The sequence below is a fragment of the Pristis pectinata genome, chromosome 3, assembly GCF_009764475.1.
Source record: "Pristis pectinata isolate sPriPec2 chromosome 3, sPriPec2.1.pri, whole genome shotgun sequence".
Taxonomy (NCBI): domain Eukaryota; kingdom Metazoa; phylum Chordata; class Chondrichthyes; order Rhinopristiformes; family Pristidae; genus Pristis; species Pristis pectinata.
In genome coordinates, this window is record NC_067407.1 from 79,135,251 (window position 1) to 79,159,117 (window position 23,867).

General features: G+C 40.5%; 1 protein-coding gene across 1 annotated transcript in view; it reads left to right on the forward strand.

Annotated features, from left to right (window-relative positions):
* The window catches only part of stxbp5a (syntaxin binding protein 5a (tomosyn)), a 164,426-nt gene that overhangs the window by 51,156 nt on the left and 89,403 nt on the right, over nt 1-23,867 (forward strand). Inside the window, 6 exon segments of the mRNA XM_052011174.1 lie at nt 5,803-5,886; nt 9,140-9,263; nt 9,989-10,067; nt 15,890-16,044; nt 22,098-22,170; nt 23,413-23,560. Coding sequence (XP_051867134.1) covers nt 5,803-5,886; nt 9,140-9,263; nt 9,989-10,067; nt 15,890-16,044; nt 22,098-22,170; nt 23,413-23,560 — 663 coding nt within the window.

The following is a 23,867-nucleotide window of genomic DNA, read 5'->3' on the forward strand; positions in this document are numbered from 1 at the left end:
ACTCGTGAGGGGAAAATAGTAAATAAATACAACTTGAGTTTCTTGACACATGCACAGATGACACTCCTTCGTGTTAGGGAAAATTGCAATACAGATCATTTTCTAGGAACACAATTCCTCCCGTAACGTGGGAGTTGATTGTACTAGCTTTAATCACACTGTAAAATCGTTTCACCAAATCCACAGAAGTTTGAGAATGTGCTTAAGTTGGCAATTCCCAGTCATGAGTGAATCTAGGCTATGCACTTTTATCATGTTATATAACTTAATAGATTGTTCATCTCATGGAACGCATTCCCATTTCCCTCACAGTAAAATATAGCACACGTTAATTGCAGATTCGCAACCATCCACATCACCACAGGAGAGCGGAGACGCATCTACGGTATAATGGAGCCCTGTTCCAACACACTTAACTGTAGTCATTACAATGCAACAACCCACTTGATCTGTCATGTTTGTAATGGCTGTGGTGTAATCCAATATAAATTCCACTGCTTTGTGGCTTTCTCTTTTTATCAGTAGTTTTTAAGGACGTGTCTAAAAATTCAAGTTCATAAGAAAATGTGTGATACAGTAAGTAATGAGAAGATTGAGTTTTTAATGAACTCAGTCCAAGTTAAATGTTGTGCATGTCATCTAATGGGTAGAGTTGGGGCTGTGCTATGAATTTAAGAGTAGACTATCTTTATCCATGCCATTGCAAGGGTGCCCATTTAAAAGAACCAAGCAGGAAATGGTTACTCTGGTCATGTGAATACTTAGGAACTAGATAACAAGCAATGTTAAGTAACGAAAGCAAAGTATTTCCAAATCAAAACGTTGGCCATTTGACTCCTGCAGCATCTGTAGTTGTAGTCTTAAATATTGCTTTAGTCCTCACATTTGTTGGTAGGGTATTGAGAGCAACAAGAATGGTATTTGGTGGAGAATTAGAGTTGTTACTGAATTCACCCAATGTTTTGTTTTGAAAAGGTTTACAACATTATTGAAGTATTAAGTTGAGAAAATGTGAGGAAACTATTTGAAATGAACAATGACAGAATTAGAGGAAACGCTATCGATTATCGTGGTTTGGCTAGAAAATATCTTTTAAAAAATGTTTTTTTTTACAAAGGCAGCCAAAAGCCTTTTAAATGTTTATGGAATGTGGGCATTACTTGCGAGGCCAACACTATTGCCCATACTTAACTTCTCTTGAGAAGGTGGTTAAATGATCTGTTTTGAACATTTGTCCTTCTGTTGAAGATGCTCTCACAATGCAGTTGGGTGTGGTATACCACAATTTAGATCCAGGCACAGTGAAAGGACTGCAATATGTTTCTCTGGCAGGGTTATGTTGAATTGTTGGGGTACCTGCAGTTGATGGAGTACTTGGTACCTTGGCTGGCCTTATTCTTCTTGGTAGTAGAGGTCGTAGGTTTGGGAAGTATTGTCAGGGTAGGCATGTTGAGTAACTGCAATATGTTTTGTAAATGATGCATATTGCAGACATGGTATATTTTTGGTGGAAGGGGTGAACATTTAAGATGTGGGATGAGGTGCCAATCAAGGCAATTGCATTAACTTGAGTAGTGTGTACCTTCTGAGTTGTTGTGGCTGCAAACACCCCAGGAAATGGAATGCATTCCATCCCTCTTGAGTTGTGTTTTATTAATAATGAAATGGCTTTGGCAAGGTGTCACTCACTACCAGTAAGGCTTCTGATTTCTTCCTGTAGCAGCAGAATTTATGTAGTATTGGTTTATTATTGTCAGTTGTACTGAGGCACAGTGGGAAAACTTGTATACCATTCGTACAGATCAATTCATTACACAGTGCATTGAGGTAGTACAGGGTAAAAGCAATAACAGAATACAGAGTGAAGTGTCACAGCTACAGGGAAGTGCAGTGCAGGAGACAATAAGTTGCAAGGTCATAACAAGGTAGATTGTGAGGTCAAGAGTTCATCTCATCGTATAAGGGAACCATTCAATAGTCTTATAACAGTAGGATAGAACCTGTCCTCTAGCCTGGTGGTATGTGCTCTCAGGATCATGTATCTACTGCCTGATCAGAGAGGGGAGAAGAGAATGACCCAGGTCAGTGGGGTCTTTGATTATGCTGGCTGCTTGACCAAGGCAGCGAGAGGTATAGACAGAGTCCTTGGAGGGGAGGCTGGTTTCCCGGATGTGCTGGGCTGTATCCACAACTCTGCAGTTTCTTGTGGTCCCGGGCAGAGCAGTTGCCATACCAAGCTGTGATGCATCCAGATAGGATGCTTTCTATGATGCATTGATAGAAGTTGGTCAACGTCAAAGGGGACATGCCAAATTTCTTTAGCCTCTTGAGGAAGTAGAGGTGCTGATGAGCTTTCTTGGCTGTGGCGTCTATGTGGTTGGACCAGGACAGGCTATTGGTGATGTTCACACCTAGGAACCTGAAGCTCTCAACCCTCTCGACCTCAGCACCATTGATGTAGACAGGTACATGTACACCACCCCTTTCATGAAGTCAGATGACCAGCTCTTTTGTTTTGTTGTCATGACAGCATGTCACTAAGCTCTCCATCTCCTTCCTGTATTCCAACATCATTATTTGAGATACAGCCTACTACGGTGGTATCATCTGCAAACTTGTAGATGGAGTTAGAGCAGAATCTGGCCACGCAGTCATGAGTGTATAGGGAGTAGAGTAGAGGGCTGAGGATGCAGCCTTGTAGGGCACCAGTGTTGAGAATAGTCCTGCTGGATGTGTTGCTGCCTATCCTCACTGATTGTGGTCTATTGGTCAGAAAGTCAAGGATCCAGTTACAGAGGGAGGTGTTGAGTCCCAGGTCTCAGAGTTTAGTGACGAGTTTGCTTGGGATTATAGTATTGAAGGCAGAGCTGTAGTCAATAAACAATAGTCTAACTTAGGTGTCCTTACTGTCCAGATGCTCCAGAGATGAGTGTAGGGCCAGGGAGATGGCATCTGCTGTAGAATGGTTTCAGCGGTAGGCGAATTGCAGTAGGTTGAGTTTTTCCAGGAGGCTGGAGTTAATGCGTGTCGTGACCAGCCCCTCGAAGCACTTCACAATGATGGATGTCAGAGCCACCATTCAGTAGTCATTAAGGCATGTTACCTTGTTTTTCTTAGGTACCAAGATGATAGTGGTCTTCTTAAAACAGGTGGGAACCTCTGATTGAAGCAGGGAGAGGTTAAATATGTCTGCAAATGCTCCCGCCAGCTGATCAGCGCAATATCTGAGGACACAGCCAAGGACAGCATCCAGGCCAAATGCTTTCCCCTGGTTCACTCCCAGGAAGACTGATCTTACGTCCTCAACAGTGACCACAGGTTCAGTTGCATTGGAGGCTGTTAGGGTGGGTGGTGACAAACCAATCCCGTTCAAAATGTGCATAGAATGCATTAAGCTCATCAGGAAGGGATGCGCTGTTATTGACTATGCTGCCCAACTTCATCTTGTAGCCTGTTATAGCATGTAAGCCCTGCCACAACTGACAGCTGGTCTGGGACTCTATTTTGAGGGGTGACTCTATTCTGGGATTCTAGTAGGTCTTGCTGTGTCTGTGTCTCTTGTTACTGGTAACACCCATGATATTGATGTGGGGAACTACATAATGACAGTGCTATCGAATGTCAAGGGTATATGGGGTAGACTGTCTTCTGATAGAGATGGTCACTTGCTGGCACTTTGGCCACCTATCAGTTGTGCCCTAATGTTATCGAGGTTTTGCTGCATGCATTTATTTCATTTTATGACGAGTTGTTCATAGAATTGAATATTGTGAAATCATCAGCAAACCACCTCACTTCTGATCTTGTATGCATAAAATATCAATAATGAAGAAGCTGAAGATAGTTGGGGCTTGGGAGCTGACCTAAGGAACTCCTACATGATGTCTTGTGGCTGAGATTGGTGCACAATGACCAAAACCATCTTCCTTTCTGTTAATTATGACTCCAGCCAGTGGAGACTTCTAACTTTGATTCTTATTAACTTAGTTTCTTGATGCCGCACCCAGTCAAGTCATGATGTCCCTCTCATCTTAGCTGAAATTCATCTCTTTGGTTCATTTTTTAGCTGTAAGTAAGTCTGGAGCTAATGGTCCTGCTGGAATACAACAGACCATTGATGTTAGTAATGTGATGACACCTTCCATTGCTTTGATTGAGAAAAGACTAATAGAATGGTAATTAGCCTGCTTGTATTTGTCCTGCATGTTATGAAGAGGGGATGTGAGCAATTTTCCATATTCAGGTAGTTGCCTATGTTGTAACTGTCCTGGAACAGCTTGACTGCAAGTACAATAATGCTTGAGCATATTTTTGGCCCTACAGACAAGGATATTGTCTGGGCCATTGGTCTTGTGTGCAAGGAGGGCTCTCAGCTATTTCTTGATGTCATGTGAGTGATTCAACTTGGCTAAAGACCAGCTTCTGTGATAGCTGGGTCCAAAGAAGCAGAGAGGAACCTTTCATTCAACATGTAGGTCTGAAGCTGCTCGTAAGTGCCTCAGCCATAATTGAACATTAAATGGACTGAGCTTCACCATTTTTGAGAGTAGGGATTTTCTTGTATTGAATTGTATGTGCAGATATTCCATCTTCTATTTTTTACCCTCTAGTCCAGGTATCATTGGAGGCTTTATTACTATGCCTCGTTTCTTCAGCATTTCTCATTTACTAGTTCAGAAGCTTGCCCCTATCCACTACACCTGAGGCCCTTGAGTTCACCCACCCTCTGCCCTCCTTGCTCCCTCATGAACTATTTTTGGAGATCTTTTCCTCAGTCCCGTTCATCCACTTCTGTTTCTATACCAGTTCCTTGCTGTCATTTACAAGTGAGTGATTTGTTTTTAGTATTTCTTGTGTGGTTACCATCTGTTTCCCAAACCCCCCGCCCCCCCCCCCCCCCCCCCCCCCGGAAGTATAATAGTCCAACATACTGAATGTTAAGGTCTATTTTTCCTTGGCTGAGACATCTATGGATGGAATTATCAGTTAAACATCTTTAAATTTAATACTGGCTGTTTTATGAATTTTTGTTTTGCTTGCTGTCATCATCTTTTTATGTTGTGGGTACTAGTCTCTCGGGGTTTAACTGCTGAATTATGAACACTGTCCAGATTGACAACTTACTCTAGGCCCATTCATAATCAGGCCTTTAATGTCCTTAAAAACTAACCTTATTTAACTGAGTGCTCCCTGTTTCCACTTCCATTTTGCATTGAGAGTTTACATTAACTTGATCCCTTATCCATTGCAGATCATGCTTACATTTCTCGTCATACTGCTGAATTTAATTTCATTGATTTCCACTGGTGCTATTAACCATATTCAACATATTATTATTCAAGCCATGAGTTTTCATTCTTTTATTCTTCAAGGTAAAACAGTTCAGTTTTCCTCATTTCCAGGTTATTTGTGTGCTTGTAATCCACAAATTATATGAACAGGCTAGTATTTGCAAGTTTAGCGCAACAGCATAATCCCGGCAGCTCCAGTCCACCATCCAAGGGGTTATTCTTTAAATACAAGCATGGCTAAAAAGGCTGAGCCTGTCCTCACCTGGCACCCAGCCGCCTGTAATTTGGCAACTTAGTATTGCAGCAAAGTAAGAGTTAACGACTTAGGAACATTGAACTTCACTTAACCTAGGAGAACCAAGGACAAATAGAGAATTCTACTTGCTTCTGTTTCTGGGGTTAGGGTTCAATTTTTGTATATCGTACCTGTAATTATGGACCTGCCAATGATGGACTGGAGGTGGGCTTCAGTTAGTCTTGAGTTATCTTGTGATTTTTTTTCTCTCTGCAGCTTTTAATTGGTTTCGAATCTGGAACTTTGGTATTATGGGACCTCAAATCAAAGAAGGGAGAGTACAGATACAGCTATGATGAGGTAAACATACGCTTGTGACAGAATGTGAATAACTGATGAACAGCAGTGTAATTTTCCTTGTAGTCTTGTTCAATACTTGTAAGGAGTTTACATTCCCTCCACATGAGTAAGTCGAGAAACTATACTTATCCCTGTCTATTTGATGACTTCTCCAAATGGTCTATCTAATTTACCATTTCTGTGATCCTGACAGCAGTTCACAAGCATTTTCCTCTCAGACAAGTGAACTGATATATTTTGTTGCCATATTTTCTTGGACCTGAAAGCACAAAACTTACTGTGACAGCAGAAATTTAAATCTCTACTCTAAAGTTCAAACTGATTGAACATAAGACATCCAGGATTGCAAGCTTTCCTTCAGACTTCAACTTGGCTTTGTTTTAGCATCATTGAAAATTTCAGAGGAGGTTCAAAAGAAGGTGGGGAAAAGTAGTAACCATATTAGGATTCCTGAAATACAAGTTCCTTAATGAGTGACTGGGGAAAAAAATCAAATACCCGATCTGCCATTAAAAGGTCTCTTTCTCCAAGCACAGGCTGTTGGGTAAAACAACCTGTATGGGTTTAAAATTAAGACCTGACTCGACCACATTCAATCTGAACCTGACCCAAGCACGAGTACCTCTAACATTTTTTGATACCCAACTTGATCTGAACCTAACACATTGGGCTGTGGTCAGATTCCAGGCTTTAAATTGCTAACATGTATTCTAACATTGTATTATGCTTCTGTTCAAATAATTTATTCTACTGGACCCCGAGATGCTATGTTTTCTTCATATCTAATCTGACCCAAACTAGGCTGACACAGTCAGGCCCTGAAGAGTTTGGGCTGGGTATACAGGTTCTAGAGTGGGTGACACTGAACATTTCCCTGTTTTCAGCTCTGAAGTGCCACCATGCAAGTAATTAAGGTAAATGACTGAGCAACACCTTCACTTTATTTTACTTCTAACTTTTTTTAATTTCCTTTCCATGTAATGTTTCTCACAAATTTATTCTCAGCACTTCTAAGTGGAACTTCTGTTTCCTGGTTATTCACATTCCTGCTTGAGCATGAAAAAGAGTATTTTAAATCAGTTTCCTGTTTCCAATTCCTCGACCTATTCTAATCTCCTGCATTCACTCAGTTTCAGCAGCCTGTTTTCTGCAGCTGCTCTAAGTGTGCTTGTTTCTGTTCCCTCACCCTCCACTCACTGACATTATTGGCCATAGCTTTCACTTAGTATCCATGAGATCTGTCTCTTTCTTGGTAGCTGCTGAATGCTAAGGGTAAGGATGGAACCTCACAAGATGATGCAGTACAGTGGCGCAGTTAGTAGAGCTGTTGGCCTATAGCCTTGGAGACATGGGTTCAGTTCTGACCTTGGGTGTTGTTTGTGTGGAGTTTGCACATTCTCTTTGTGACCTTGTGGGTTTCCTCTGGGTGCTCCAGTTTCCTCCCACATCCCAAAGACGTGCAAGTTGGTAAATTAATTGGCCACTGTAAATTGTCCTTAAAATGAGTAAAAAGAAAAGGGATTAATGTATGATTGGTGTAAGTGATTGGTAGGGACTTGGGTGAGCTGATGGGCCTGGTTCTGTGCAGTATCTCTGTTAACCCCAGCCTGTCTTTTACCTCCACTGCACCCTCTCCATCATTCCTCTTTTCCCTTCCTGGACTTCACCTTCTCTCTCCTGATCCCTTCTCATACCCCCTGTTCTCTTCCTTCATCTCTTCTGGTGATACAGAGAATTGTCAAGAATTAGGATTTAAGCATTGTCACTGGAGATAAGTGGCAAGAATGGTAATGTGTTTTTTAAAAAAATCCTGACACTATAAGCAATTAAATCCTTCAGTATTTGTAAATTTCTGAGGCAACCAGAAAAGCTACAACAAATTTTAAGGCAATAAAACAATATTTTAAGTCCTTAAAACACTCGCGCACTCCACACTGGTACAATACACTGATGGATTGCAACACCAAAACAGTTTTTTGCATCTTCGTTAGTTTAGTTGTATCTTTGGTGTCTGCCATTGAATATTGAGTACATTCATTTTCATTCAAACCTGCCCAAAATTACTGAAAATAAGGCTTGAATTTTTCAAGTTGCATTTCAGGTTCCGTTTCAGGATTTTTGTTTGTTTGATGTAATAATTTGTATTTAAAAAATCAGCCAAGATGTGAATGTGTTGAGAATTTTTCCAAGCAATTTTTACTAGATAGAGGGAATTGCATGTGTGCCCAATTTCCACGTAGTATTGCATAACAGTATTGCATTTTGATGCACTTCTGGGATTGCCACCATTATATTCCAGCAATAAGGGACAGGTTGTGGGTGTGTTTTATGGGTTAGGACAGTTGTATAGCTATAATCCAGGGGACTCGCAGGACTGAAATGTCTCTTGTAACTGTGGAAATGAGATGAAATGATATTAGATAAATGGGGGGAATAAAAAGAAAATTATAATACAGGAATTACCAGGTACCTGCTCCTGTGATCTGACCATTTAACTCTAAAGAAAATCCTTGAGAAAGGAAGTACATTAAAGATGAATGTTTTCTTTTGCAAAGCCTAGAGTTCACACTTGTATCTCAGCAACATTGACAGTGGACCTCTGCCTGAAAGGGAGTTGGAGGCAAAAATCCTGCATTTCTCCCTTTAAGAAATTGTCTGGGTGAGCACATGAAGGTCGGAGAGCCAACAAATGAACTCCCATTTTGGCCAGCGAGGATGCAGTGGGTTGAATTGCTTCTTTCTGTGCCATAAGTTTCTATCACACACTTGGTGCATAATAACTTGCCTTTATCTTGTGGTTTAACCTATCAAAACATCCTAAGTCAGCAGTGTAAACAGCCAAAAATTGGCATTTAGCCATGGAAGGTGGTGTTGGGGCAGATGATCTAAAGTTGATTCCAAGGTAGGTTTTAATGTATGCTTAAGGGAGGAGAGATGCAGACTGGTTTAGAGGGAAAAGGATTCTATGGGGGGGAAGAATAGGTGATGTATAAAATGCCAGAGTCCTTGATTGTTTGTATGATTGAATCGGTTGCGTGGCCCCGTATATTTATCTTGTTTCTGTCGGTAACTGTCACATGCTGCTCAATTAGTCTTGACAGCAATCCAGCATCAGTTATATCATTGGTGTTCAGAATTATTCATTGCTTATTTAACTGTTGTTAATTTTACAGTGTTAATTGTGATTCTCAGACTTCTTTCTTACTAATTCTATTGTGATAAATTGTACTAAAACAATATTTCTTCTGTGCAGGCTATCCATTCTGTGGCTTGGCATCATGAAGGAAAACAATTTGTTTGTAGCCATTCAGATGGCAGCCTTACTGTCTGGAATGTAAAATCTCCCATTAAACCTGCACAGATTATTACACCACACGGTAAGTGCAGCCCGTGTGTTACTTCAGTTCATTCAGAGAATTCTCACTGGAGTTTCACTTTAAAGAAACCCTTCCTTGGAGCCTCCAGTCCTTTTTGCCAATGCAGAGGTGAATCGACACTCTTAGCTGGTACAATAATGATTAACTTACTTTTTCATGCTCAGTCTTGTAATAATTTCCAACTCACTGTGGCTGTAACTTTGCATTGCACGTGCATTTCTGGTTTTCTCAATTGTAATCTAGACTGGGTGCATTTCTTGTTCTTCTAGAGCTTAGCTATTGACAAATTGACTTTGTGCCACTTTCATATTGAATACATCAATTCCTTCACTGCAGTGAATGTTCACCTGTTTCTGTAAAAGCATTCATGTTATGTGACAGATGGCTTCAAAAGGATTTAGCTATCTAGACATGCATGAATGAAATGAAATGAATTTTTTTTCTAATGGCTTAGATGAGATTTGTTCAATTCCCATTTGCTAATCTCTGTTTAAAGATGGTTCTTTGAGCTTTTTCTCCCAAATAAAATGGGCAGCTCCCTGGAGAGAATTCTTCCTCAACAAGGAATGGTTACCAAGTACTCCCCTTGTATTAACTGTACTTGTTGTATGGCCTTTTTTTTTGCTTGTTCTTATGCGAGAACATTGTGTTTTCATTGTGCATGTTAATTTTGGGGAGCAAACTGAACTAATCAACTCTCCATTTAATCAAAACTTTGCTTTCAGCAAAGCAGCCAAAAGATGGAAAGAAGCCAGAACCCTGCAAACCCATCCTGAAAGTGGAATATAGAACCTGTAAATCTGGGTATGTGATAACATTGCTCTTCAGAAACAGTTCTTTGAGTGCTTTGTATGTTGCGTTGTCATTGCTGATGAGAGAGTTTTCTCATGTATTTCCCCCAGCAATTTTTGAGTCTTGCCAACATCCTCTTCAATAATAGTAAGGATTCCAAATCCTACTACCTCCAGTCCTTGGAAATACTGTTGAAGGGTGATGGGAAAATTCTTTAGAGTTCAATGTAAAATATTATAAAATGATTTGAGAAAGCAAGTAAACTAATGAATTGTAACTGAAAAATCAAAAAAAAATCTGCAGATACTGCAAATCTGAAATGGAAACAAAAATGTTGTAAGCGGGTAGCAGTTCAGGTAGCATCAATGGATAGAGAAGCAGTTAATGTTTTAGGTCCTGTACTCTTCAGCAGAACTGGGCTGAATGAACAGAGACTACTTATCCCCCATTTCTCCTTGCCATCCCTTTACAATCATAAGTTACAAGAATGGAATGCATGCAAGGCCTGAATCTCATCTTGATGTAAAGCCAGATCAACCAGAGACTAATTTAAGAGATTGTGTAATTCAGCCTGCATTTCCAGGTAGGATGAGAGAGCTTTTTGGTGTTCAGATAAATACCATTAACTCATAGTCGCAGGGTTAGCTCAAAGGAGGATAGGATTAATGGATTGCACTATAACCTCTACTCTTCCTTATTTTGTGCTGTGAACATATGGATGACATGATTGGATCTGTGCCTAAAATGACATTTTGCATGTGAATACTGGCATGTGAATATTTACTTAGAAATTGGCAACAAATTCACAACATTTTTGGGGACTCATTCTGATGCTGCTGCCAAGTCGTACGTGCTTCTTGTTAATGTAGTGTTTGGCTTCATTTGCTGATGAATGACAAATGCCACATTTTGGGATTGGCCATGAGAACTTCAATATTATTGACATATTCTTCAAATTGAATTAGCAGCTTAGTGGTAATTTGTGGGTATGTTGACTAATGTGTCTAAACCGTGACAAATTGTACAAACGTTGCTCGTGTTTAAATGAAGCATATGCACAGGCCTTGTTTAGGATTTAGGGACTTCAAAAATTCCTAGCTAAGACAAACTTACTGCTCTTTTATCAGCAACCATTCATCAACAAGTAATTGAGTTATGGGTGGTGATTAATGGAGAAAAAGGCTGAGAACCAATGGTTGTATGAATAATAATGAAAGCTGGAAATATTCATCAGGAAGGCACAAACTGTGGAGAGGGAAAGGTCTGGCAATTTTGCTATTTGCCCTTTAATCAGAACTGATGAAAATTATTAACCTGAAATATGTAATCTGTATTTAGTCGTAAAAAAAAGTATTCCCTGATCTTTGTGTTTACTGTGTTATTTTGTTTTAGTTTCAGATTTCCAGTATCTGTTACTGTTTTGATTTTGTATTGGTGTACAATCAGTTTTTTGTTGATCTTTTCAGGTATTCATTTCATATTACTAACAATACATTCTCAAAATCAAAAGAATTCTCTTAACTTGGGATCAGGTTCCTACCTGAGGATACTGAACTGTATTTTTACAAATACATGTTGCTACACATGTGCTATAGGAAAATGTAATTTGGGGATTTTAAGGAATTTAGGCATGAACTGAGCATAATTTGACAGAAAGCACTTGAGGATATGGAAAAGGGCTAGTCCTTAGAACTTGTCAAAAATAAGATGGTGACTACTATCTGACACAGGGAAGACTCTCAACTCCTCAGCCAAATGGATAATGGAAAATTTATAAAAGACAAATGTAATAATGTACTAGATCTTACTGTTGAACTGGTTAAGTGTCAGGTTTGTGTATATTAGCTGTAAATATTGTGACGCAGGATCCAAGACTGTATTGATTTCAATAGCGATTGTAGAGTTTTGTGGAAAGAGACGGGGGGGGGGGGGGGGGGGGGGGGGGTGGGGGGGGGGGGAGGAGGGAGAGGCGGTAAGTGTTATTTTGCATCAGTTTTGTATTAGTAATTTATGTTCTATGCTATTTTCAAAAAATATATTTTAATTTCTTGAAAGGCATCTAAAACAAAACCCCACACACCCTTTACAGCTAAGGTTAAGGTCTTGCTAGCTGTTAAGGCTTTCAGTTGCATTTTGAAGATGGGATTTCCTCGTTGGAGATCCTGCTGGCATTTGGGTCACAAAACTGGAGTCTCGGATGCTAGGGGCCAATGAGATTGACCCCTCTGAATTTGGGTAAGGTAAGTATGGGCATGGGTAGCCTGGCTTTAGACTCTCCATCTGGAGGAATCTGCCTCGCAGCATCTATTCTGTAGGTCCCCCTCAGAGTCTTGGTATGTCTCAATGAGAACTTCTCATTCTTCTAAATTCCAATAAGTACAGGCCAGCCTAATCAATCTCTTGGCATCCCAAAGATAGTCTGCTGCATCTGTACTGCACTGACCCGTAGCCAAGTACTTCCACCTTCTGGTATGATGTTTTGTTGGTCAAGGTCAGAAGTCTTGATGAGTTTGGATGCATGTTTGGCTCTAAGCTATATAACGTTACTTTGACCTCAACAAAAATTCCAAAGAAGCAGCAGTAATCAGGGTGGTGATTAGTGTGTGTCAAATCAGCTGTCAAGTGCTCAGTTTAAATAAATTGCGTCATTACCTCATGAGCAGTTTGACGGTCCGTTGCCCATCTTGAATAGATTGGTGAAGTTCCAAATCCTTGGCTAAATTCCATTAATTATAGGTAATTGAAAAGACACTAAGGACAGAAGACCAAGGAAACAACCTTGTGACAGACTACCAGTGGCTTTTTCAGCAGTGTAGGGGAAATCATTGTAGTGAATCTGAAGCAAAAAATGAACTTCTGGAGGAACTCAGCGGGTCAGGGAGCATCTGTTCATGGAAATGGACAGTCGACACTTTGGGTTGAGACCCTTCATCTGGACTGAAAGAGTAGAGGGGAGGTGGACAGTGTAAAGAGGTGAGGGGGAGGAGCCAGCATGTGATAGGTGGATCCAGGTGAGGAAGGATTGATTCGCAGATGGAGTTGGGTGGGGGAGGGATGGGTGGAAGTAGCGACAGAGACTGGGAGATGATAGGTGGAGGTGACAAAGGGCTGCAGATGATGGAATCTGATAAGAGGAAGGTGAAGAGGAACCAAATAAGGGAGGTGTGGTGGGAAGATGGGAACAGTGAGGGAAGGGGACCCAGTGGGAGGAGTATGTGAGTGATGGGCAGATGAAGTAGGTAGGGGACAGGAAAGAAACTGAGATGGGGGTGGGATGGGTTTAGCGAACCTGAAGATGAACTGTAGTCACTTTACAAAAAGCGTAACTCTAAGGAATTTAGAAATAAAGTTCTATGCAGTGAGTGATTGCGATCATAAGATGAAAGCACAGAAATGTATATTTTGGTTACTTAAGGGGAAGTGAGTTAAGTGGAAAAAGGAATAAAAGAATACTTTGGAAGAGATGAAATAGGGTTGGATGATTTGAAGGGAAATCAATCTCTTTGCCTCTTTTTAAAGTATTCCTTGAAAGCTGCTTCTTCAGCAAAGTTGCAGGTGCTCATCCAAAATCTCTATTTGGCTCGGATATCATTGTTGGCTGATTAGACCTGCAAAGTGTCATTGAGTCATAGAATTGTACAGCACGGAAACAGACACTTCGGCCTAACTCATCCAATCTGACCAAGTTACTTAACTGAGCTGGTCGCATTTACCTGCCTTTTGACCCATATACCTCTAAACCTTTCCTATCCATGTACCTGTCCAAATGTCTGCTAAATGTTGTAATTGTACCTGCCTCTACCACTTTCTTTGACAACTCATTCCACATCCACCACCTTTAGTGTGGGGAAGAAAGTTGCCCCTCAGGTCCTCTTTAAATCTTTCCCCTCTTACCGTAAACCTATGCCTTCTAGTTTTAGACTCCCCTAACCTGGGAATAAGATTGTGACCAGTCACCTTATCTATGCCCCTCATGATTTTATATATCTCTACAAGGTCACCTCTAAACCACCTACACTCCAGGGTGGAAAAAAGGCCCCATCCTATATTTTCTCTCCTTGTAACTCATGCCCTTCAGACCCAGTAGCATCCCTGTGAATCTTTTCTGCACCCTTTCCAGCTCAATGACATACTTCCTATAGTTAGGCAACCAGAGCTGCACACAATTCCTTCCTATAGCTAGGCAACCAGAAGATATTTTAAATTAAAGATGATGTACAAATGCATTTTGTTCTTGTTTTGCCTGGTTATAGCTTTCTGAAAACTGTGCCTGGAATGCGAAAGCTGACATGGCAATATTCTGTCTCACCTTACCACAAACACTACCTTGGGTAAACTCTCAATCAAGGCATGTGGTCATGCTGACCATTGGCAGCTGAGGAAAATCTGACGTACTTCAGCAGAACTTTTTCAAAGGAGAACTAAGCTGCATGGTTCCAATTAACAGACCAAATTTTGCTTTTGAAGGCATGTTACGGACACGGCATATGCTGGCAACACTTCCAGTATTAGTTTTTGTATAAGCGTGTGTTGTGTAATCTCATTTATGTTAGCACTGAGTACTCAGAGCTCCAACATGTTATCGCTGTGTGATCTTTGAATTCTAGGGTGTTGGCGCTGTGTGAACTCTGAAATCATTAGTGCTGTTGTGTACTGTTTAATGGAAGGCAGCTAATAATTGAAAATTGGAAAAAGCAATTAAAAAAGACTGAATTCACTTGAGCAGGCATCTACTCACTTCACTGTACAGAACTATAAAATTATTGGCCTGGATGTTTGAGCTTGTGTGCTCCAGTGATGCAGATTATTGCTTGGCACAAAGATTTGGAGTGTATTGTGTTTCAGTATATTAGTTAATAGGGTTAGAAGTGAGCATTCGCCCTGTAACTCAAAAAAAGATACTATTTCCATTTATCCTTACCCACACTACCCTTTTCCTAGCTTTGTCTTTAAGCTCTCTCTGCCACTTCCTCTTGATTCCATTTTCGTCCATCCTCCTACAATTTTTTCCCCGCTGCCCTCCTCTTCCTCTTATTGACCAGCCCCTCCACTTCCATCCCCACCTCAGTTTCTTTAGAAGAAAATTTTAATGTATTCATCAGTCTGTGTGCAAACAGACCACTATTATTTTGAGTTTGTCCATATATACATGAGACTGCATCAAACTAATTATACGGTTTGAGTTCAAATCTAAGAGTATTAAATACTTCAGAATATGTGCCTCATTCAACTTTTTTTAAAATATTCCCCTTTTCTGAGGCATCTTGTAATTGATAAAGCTGATTACTTAAATATCTTCCACTGTCAGTATCCATTGTCCCTCATACAGTCACCAGATCTTCTGGTGTTGCAAGTGATGTTGGGTGGGTACACTGGAGAAGTAAATTTTCATTGACCTCTGATCTGTCTGACCAGGCTCACAACAGCAAAACCTGTTGCACGTTGAACACTTATTTTAAGAATGCCGATATTTGTTCTCTTATGATAGATTATTCGGTGTACACATAAGTAACAGCTAAATTACACTGTCGAAAGAATGGCAAGCATCCATTTCCTTCCAGCCACTCATTAAATACAATGTATGTTTCAAAACATAATTTAGTGAAAGAATTTTACTTTTTTGTACAATTAAAATTAAAAGATAATCTCTTTAAGATATTACATCAAGTTGTATTCCAAGTATGATTTGCACATTGCTTGGTTTGAGAGAGTTATATGGTGCTTTATAGCAAAGAAATGTTAGTTTGGAATTTAATTGTTTACCCCTATTTTAACATGATCAGATAGTAAACACTTACATGATTCCAACTAGTATTTATAATTTTTGTTTCCAGAGATCCTTTCATCATTTTTTCAGGAGGACTGTCCTATGACACCGTAGGTAGAAGACCATGTTTGACAGTGATGCATGGGAAGAGCACTGCTGTACTTGAAATGGACTACCCAATTGTTGACTTTCTTACCCTTTGTGAAACACCATATCCGAGTGGTAAGTTTGTCTTGTAACTTGGTTTGCATCAAGTGTGACTGTTGTATTCTATACTCCTTGAAGTTCACATAAATAAAAATCAGTTACAAGTACATTTGCTCTTCATTGGAAAAATTGCTTAGGTATTTACAAGTAGCAACTGGCTTTCTTAGGCAAATTCTGAATATGCGCTGTTCACGGAGAAAAGTAAAGGACACGTATTTCTCTCATGCCTTTCACAACTTCAGGATGCCCCAAAGTTCTCTACAGCCAGTGGGTACTGTTGAAATATAGTCACTCTATAACTTAGGGTAATGTGGCTGAATTTTTGCCCATGGCAGCTGCAACAGCAAGGAGATAAATAGATGACTTTGATACCTCATGGTTGAGAGATAAATATTGGCCAGATCAGAATGGAGAATTCCCTTATTCTTTTCTCTAATAGTGCAGTTTTACATCCATAGATTCATACAGCACAGACCCAAGCCCTCTGGCTCATTGTGTCCTTGTTGACCATCTATACTAATCCTATTTACAGTACGTGGTCCATAGCCTTCTATGCTTTACCAATTCAAGTGGTTATCTACATGCTTCTTAAATATTGTGAGTACTTGTCTCCATCGACCTTTCAGGCAGTGTGTTCTAGTATCCAATTCTTTCTCATATCTCTTCTAAACCTCCTATCCCCCCCCTTGCCTTCGGCCTATGCCCTTTGGTATTTGACACCTCTGCTGTGGAGGGAAAAGTTTCTTACTGTCTACCTTCATCGATGCCCCTCATAATTTTGTCTACCTCTGCAAGGATCCCCACCCCCAGCTGCCTCTGTTCCAAGGAAAATAATAATCTCTTCCCATAACTGAAATGTTACATCAGGCAATGTCTTGGTGAATCAACTGTACACCCTCGACAATGCAATCCTGCAGTGAGGTGATGAGAGACAACAGACGAGGTCTTGGTTTTATGTTTTATCTGAAAAACGCGACCTTCACGATCGTGTCTCTCCCACAGTACTGCACTGGAGGCTAGGCTTGGATTATGTGTTCAATCCTCTGGATTGTGATTTGAACCCATGACTCTGACTCAGTCACAAGAGGTCTACAATTGAGCCATGGCCAATATCACTATTAAACCAGGTAGCCTTGCCTGACATTACTCATCCCAAAAATAAACTTGCCTACTTCAGCTGTGCATGAATTTCATTTCAGTCTCTTCAGTTATGTTTTAATGTGAGTAAAAGAGATCATGAAAAAGTGTTAATAAACCACCTGTAGCAGTATAGTAACTATGTTAGGGTTGAAATATTAATCAGTGATAAATTTGAGGGCTCACTTGGGTCTAAATTGGCACTGTTGGTTTGCTGCATGGTGAACTTAAGTGGCTATTTTTGCTCAAACCAACCTTACCTTTCGATGGGCTGATTGGAATCGGTATCATTTTGTGGGCTTTACCATGTGAGCTGCATGATCAAGGAGGATCTTAGGGGAGTGGTTATTTTGCTGTGGACTCTAACCTTAGCAGTGTGGGTCATCTCCCCATAGTAATATATGCACTGTTTCAATGTTCATCTGCTATCAATGACTGAAAATTTCATTGGCCAGCAGTACCCTTGTTCAGAACAGTTTGCTCTTTCTTAAAAAAAACCTAGAATTTAAAATTATGTTAATCTTCAGCAGTCAATTATGTAATGTTTTAATGAAGCCCTCAAACAGGATTACTGAGTGTAAATCATTCGCAAAGTTTGATCAGTAGCTTGCCTTGGGGTCAGATATGACATTAAACTTGAGAACAATCCAATTCAGCTTCACAGTTGCTAAGTGGGGGGGGATGTTTCTGTTCATTGACTACTGAATTTCAGATGAGCAGTCATGATTTTTAGAGAGAAGGATGATGGTGAGTTTGAGTTGCTTGTTGTCAACTCAAATCTGGAATCTAGCTTGTTAATAGATGGTGCCACCCGGGGGAGCTAAGGTAAGAGAAGTAGGAATAGGCTGAGGGTCGATCTTTGTGGGGTCAACAGAGGTAACTGCAGAAATGGGAAAGAAAAGCCATAGCAGATACTTGATTCCTTTGTTGTGATAGGATAGACAAGATTGGGGGAAAAATGCAGTCCCTTTAGCTGAATGTCAGTGGAGAAGCATTCCAGGAAAGTGGTGTGTTACCATGTCAGAGGCTGCAGACAAGTCCACAAAGGCAAAAAAGGATTGATTATAATTGTCACAGACCCTTGCAATGTCATTTGATTTTGATAAGAGCCATTTGTTGTTTCGGACTGTGGTAGGGAGAAACCAGGTTGGAGGATTCGGTCACTGAGTTTTGTGAAAAATTAGTATGGACTAGGAAGATCAAGAAATTAAAAGGCAAGGAGATTGGAGATGGGCCTTCAGTTCTCAGTGAATGGAAAGGTGGTCCAAGAGGTTCCTGCTTGAAGAGAGGGGCGATTGAAGGCAGTTTTGAAGCAGTGGTGTGTAGAACTGGCCGGGGAAGCTATTAACAACACCAGCTGGCATGAATGCAGGGAACAGAAATTGCTCATTCAAAGCGGACAGGCTTGCAGTTACATTGTGCTATTCACAAACTATGGAGATCCCAAAGTGCATTTTGCCAATGCAATAATTTTGCAGTGAACTCCCTATCGTAATATGGGAAAGCAGCCAATTTGTGCACAGCAAGTTCACATGAGCAATAGTTTAATAAAGGCCAGATAACTTTGTGGTGGTATTGACTTGGTGATAAAAATTGACCAGAACACCACTGAGAACTACTACTCTCCTATGAAGGTGCTTTGCGACTTTTTATATTGACTTGAGAGAGCAGATGGTCCATCAGTTTAACATCTCATTCAAAAGATGGCACTTCCAACTGCAACACTCCTGCAGTATTGTCATCCAAGACTTAAGGGTTGAGGGAATACAGGATGTCTCATGACTATGATGGACCTGGTGAGGACATACGGGATGATGGAAGAGAAAGTAGGTAAAGATGCAAATTTGGGATTCGGGTGGAGAGGAATCAGGAGAAAAAAGCTACGCAGGCCAGGCAGCATCCGTGGAGAAAAGCAGGCGGCCAATGTTTCGGGTCAGGGCCCTTCTTCAGGACTGAAGGTAGGAAAAGGGGAAGCCCAATATATAGGAGGGAAAAGTAGAGCAGTGATAGGTGGACAAAAGAGGGGAGCTGGGTGAGCACAAGGTGGTGACAGGTAGATGCAGGTAAGAGATAGTGATAGGCAGGAGGAGGGGAGAGCAGATCCACCGGGGGATGGGTCAAAGGTAAGGAGAGAAATGCAAAAAAAAATGTAGATAAGTGAGAGGCTAGGAAAGAAGAGGAGAAGCACGGGAGGGGTTCATTAAAGTGGGAGAATTCAATGTTCATGGCATTGGGCTGCAAGGTTCCAAGATAGAAAATGAGGTGCTGTTCCTCCAGTTTGCGCTTGAAATTCTCCTGGCAGTGGAGGAGGCCGAGGACTGACATACCAGTGATGGTGTGGGAGGGGGAGTTGAAGTGACTGGCAAGTGAGAGATGAAGATCGTGGTTACGGACAGAGCGCAGTTGTTCTGCGAAACGGTCACCTAGTCTGCATTTGGTCTCACCGATGTAGAGGAGGCCACACTTCGAGCACCAAATGCAGTAGATGATATTAAGGGAGGTGCAGGTGAACCTTTGTCTCATCTGAAAGGATTGTTTGGGTCCCTGGATGGAGGTGGTGCAGGTATTGCACCTATAGCAGGGCCAGTGGAAAGTTCCTGGGAGGAGTGAACTAGGGAGTCGTAGAGAGAGTGGTCCCTGCAAAAGGCAGATAAGGGTGGGGAGGGGAAGATATGCTTGGTAGTGGGGTCCTGTTGGAGATGGCAGAAGTGGCGGAGAATGATGTGTTGGATGTGTAGGTTGGTGGGATGAAATGTGAGGGCAAAGGGGACCCTATCCCTGTTGGGTCTGGGAGGGGTGAGGGTGAAAGAGGAGGTATGGGAAATGGCAGAGATACGGGTGTGAGCTCTCTTGACCACAGTTGGGGGGAAGCCCTGGTTAGAAGAGAAGTTGGACATCTCAGATGTCCTGGAGTGGAAAGCCTCATCATGGCAGCAGATGCAGTGGAGGTGGAGAAATTGAGAAAAAGGGATGGCATCCTTGCAAGAGACAGGGTGGGAGGAGCTGTAATTGAGGTAGCTGTGGGCATCAGTGGGTTTGTAGATGATGTCAGTGGATAAGGAATCTCCTGAGATGGAGACAGAAAGATCAAGGAAGGAGAGAGGTGTCAGAGATAGTCAAGTGGGAGAATTCAATGTTGATGCTGTTGGGCTGCAAGGTTGCAAGACAGAAAATAAGGTGCTGTTCCTCCACGGATGCTGCCTGGCCTGCTGAATTCCTCCAGCATTATATTGTTTTTCATCTAGATTCCAGCATCTGCAGTCCTTAGTTTTTTCTCCGAGAGAAACAAAATCAGATGGATTACAACAAGGGAAAGAAAAAATAGAGACAACTGGATAGTTTCAATCTTAACTGCTTGTACTCGTTGAAGGGGGTGAACAGGCAGCATGGCAAAAGTTGTCATAATATTTCCGTGGGTGATAAAGAATGAGGGTATTATATTAAGAGGTGTAGAGCAAGGTGAAATGTTCATAGGAAGGGATGTTGTTAGAGGAGCAAAGTGGTGGCCTGTGGTGTTGAGAGCCACACTGCCACCACGGTGGTCTTGGTGCAATGAAGTGACAGAAGATATAACCAGGCAGAGAAGCTTTATTTTGAGTTTGCATAAACATAAGCTTTTTAGAAAGGCTACAATGTCAAATCAATCACCATTCAATGTAATATTTTACTTAATATACTGGGAACTGTGTAAGAAAAATTTAATTTAAATTGGAAATGCCTTTCTTTGCGAAACAAACAGTGATTTCACAGGTGTAAAGAAAGAAAGCTATTAAATAAATGTGGCACCATATCAGCGAATTGGGCTGGTGGCAGCATATTCTTCTTGTTGGAGTAAAGGTCAAATTTCTGCTGTCCATGCAATCTAACCATGAGCAGGATTGACAGCTATTGAAGGATTCTGCCAATGCTAAAATAAAACTATGAACCACAGGGTTGCTTTGAGCCAAGAAAAACATATGGATGATCTTAGAAATAGAAATGCAAGTGGTACAGTCCTTGCTGTGAACCTCAACGCTGCCTCTGGGTTATGCCTTGCTTAAAGGAGCTGCAGTATTACTCAGATCCCTTCACATGCTTATCCAATGCTATTATATGGACATCTATCTGCTGCCAATGTCCGCCCTCTACTGCCCTGCCTGTGGGCTTGCATCCACTTCTTCCATTTTCCCATGTTCTGAACTGTCTATGACTGCCTTTTTGGTGGTCACATTCTGAAGTATATGATGCAGAAACCAGTGATCAGCTGCTATCTTGCAAGTGAATGGTCTTTGAGCTGAAATCTTGTGTTCCAGCAATGGAATATTCTGCCTGTTCATTTCAAATATGCTGTCCCTGGGTATACTGAAAAATGAGGACTGTGCACATTGTCTGTGCACTCATATCAAGGAGGTTTCTTGTAGTGACATCCCTTTGTGGTAAACTCAAGACCATTTCACCACTTACATTTTTTATTTTAACCCCACAGAGCATCAAGGTCTTGCTTCACACATAATAGCTGTAGAAAATAGCTTGCATTGGTTGGATTCTACAACCCTTTTGGCTCCCTCCATCCCAGCAGGAGCCTATTCAACAACTTCAAATGCTGCTTAATGTGGAAAAGATAGTGAATTCAATGAAAATAGTATTTAACTCTTAAAGTACAATAAAATATATAAATGAAAATGTCAGTGCTTTTATCTCGGCTCTTCCTGCTGAAAATGAACCTCTGACTGGCTTACTACAGTTTCATTCAATGGAGATTTATAGAAGTGTTGATGAACTGTTCTCTTCTAATTTTAGAGAAAATCTGCAGGATTAGAATTCCATTTTGCTTATTTAATATTTAAAAATTAAAGGGATTTACACTTTGATTAAAGCCTATTTTCTGGAAATTGTTTCAATCAGATTGTATGCTTCTGATTAATTTGATTTGTTTTTCATTTTTACTGCAGATTTTCAGGATCCATATGCGGTCGTTGTCCTTCTGGAAAAGGACTTGGTAGTTGTAGATCTTGGACAAAATGGGTAAGATTCAACTTGGAGGTGACTTCTTTGTAATATCTCTGGTCCAAAGAATTGTAATTCTAGTGTTTATATGGCAGTTCAATTTAAATAAAAATATTTTGATAACTTGGAGGTACCCAGATTGATGGGATATGGCTAGTGATGTCCCATAAGTGGCTGTTTTGGAGCTGTGATTATTCACCTGACTTGGATGATGGGATAGAAAGCCACTTTTCCAAGTTTGGTGGCAACACAAAAATAGGCAGTATTGCAAGCAATGTAGCTAGGAGTACTTTTTAACAAAGAAATGTTAATTGATTGAAAGAGCAAAACCAGCAAATGGATTTCATTTAGATCAAAAGTTTCACATTTGCCTACAAAAGGATTAAATGGTTCTTTCTAAATGTGGAAAAGCTAAAAGCAGAGAAGGATCAAAGGTACTTAAGGGTTCCAGACATCATTAAAATGTCGCAGTTTCAGAAAATATTATCAAGAAGATTGGAGTACAAAGGGTTAGAAACTCTGCATATGGTTAGACAGTGGCCAGGTTTAATCATACCTTTGAAAAATTACAGGCGCCATCCTGGAGGTACTGCAAGATTCGTTTAAATGGTAACAACAGTAAATTTCAAAGAGTTAATACACAACTTTGTTTTTTATGGAACTTAAAGGTTAATGGGAATTTGATTAAAGTTTTCAAGATACATGGTGAATTGATGGAAGTTATTTTCACTGGTGAGGAGTCTAGAACAAATGGGCTTGGTTAGTAAGGACTGAAATTTAGGAAACACTTCTATGTGCAGATGGTGGAAAAAAAAGCTCTTTTCTTCCTTGACATAATGGGTTTGATGTCACATTTCATATAGCAGTATGGATTTAATTTTCTGCCCATTCTTCAGTTTAGACCTGGATATTTTAAATTAGCTGCCAGTCTGTTTGGTAAGGGTTGATGGTCCTTGTAGGCCTCATTAAAAAAAAGTGCTAGAAATCGTAGGAGATTAAACCACTAATTAGTGGAAGGAAATAGAAAAACTCTTTGGGCAAATCATAAGGAAAAGCACCCTTCTATCTTAACTAGGTGTTTGCAACATAGACTTTTCACACAGTTCATTATTTTTCAATGAACTCATCTGAAAAGTCTCACTTAAAATTAACGGTGCTACATTATTGGAGCAAACTAATTTTAGCATTTCTTTTTAATGAAAAACTTGCCACTGTTTCCTTTAAAACTGGTTAATGCATGTTAATATTTTTGTCTTCCAGTTACCCTATATTTGAGAACCCTTACCCTTTGGATATACACGAATCGCCTGTCACCTGCTGCGAGTATTTTGCTGACTGCCCTGTTGACTTAATTCCTGCACTTTATTCTGTAGGGGCAAAGCAGAAGCGGCAAGGATACAGTAAAAAGGTTTCAAATTTGTCTTTTTAATTCTAAAAGCACCACAGTTTGTTCAACCAAGCACTTGTATTTTCAATCACTTTCACACAAGTTTGCATAACCTTGCATCAAATTTTCATGTTATTTAGAGTATGCTATATACCACACCATTGCAAGAGTAATGTTTCTAAGTATTCTGTGCTCCTGCCAGTTTTGTGAAGAGACAACCTCTGAATTAGGCTGGAGTAATACCAGAAATTCAGAGTTTATTTGTGTTCAGAGTTCTTCATTGTTCAATGGTTTCTACCTAAAAGTAGGTGTTTTCTGGTCTTCATTT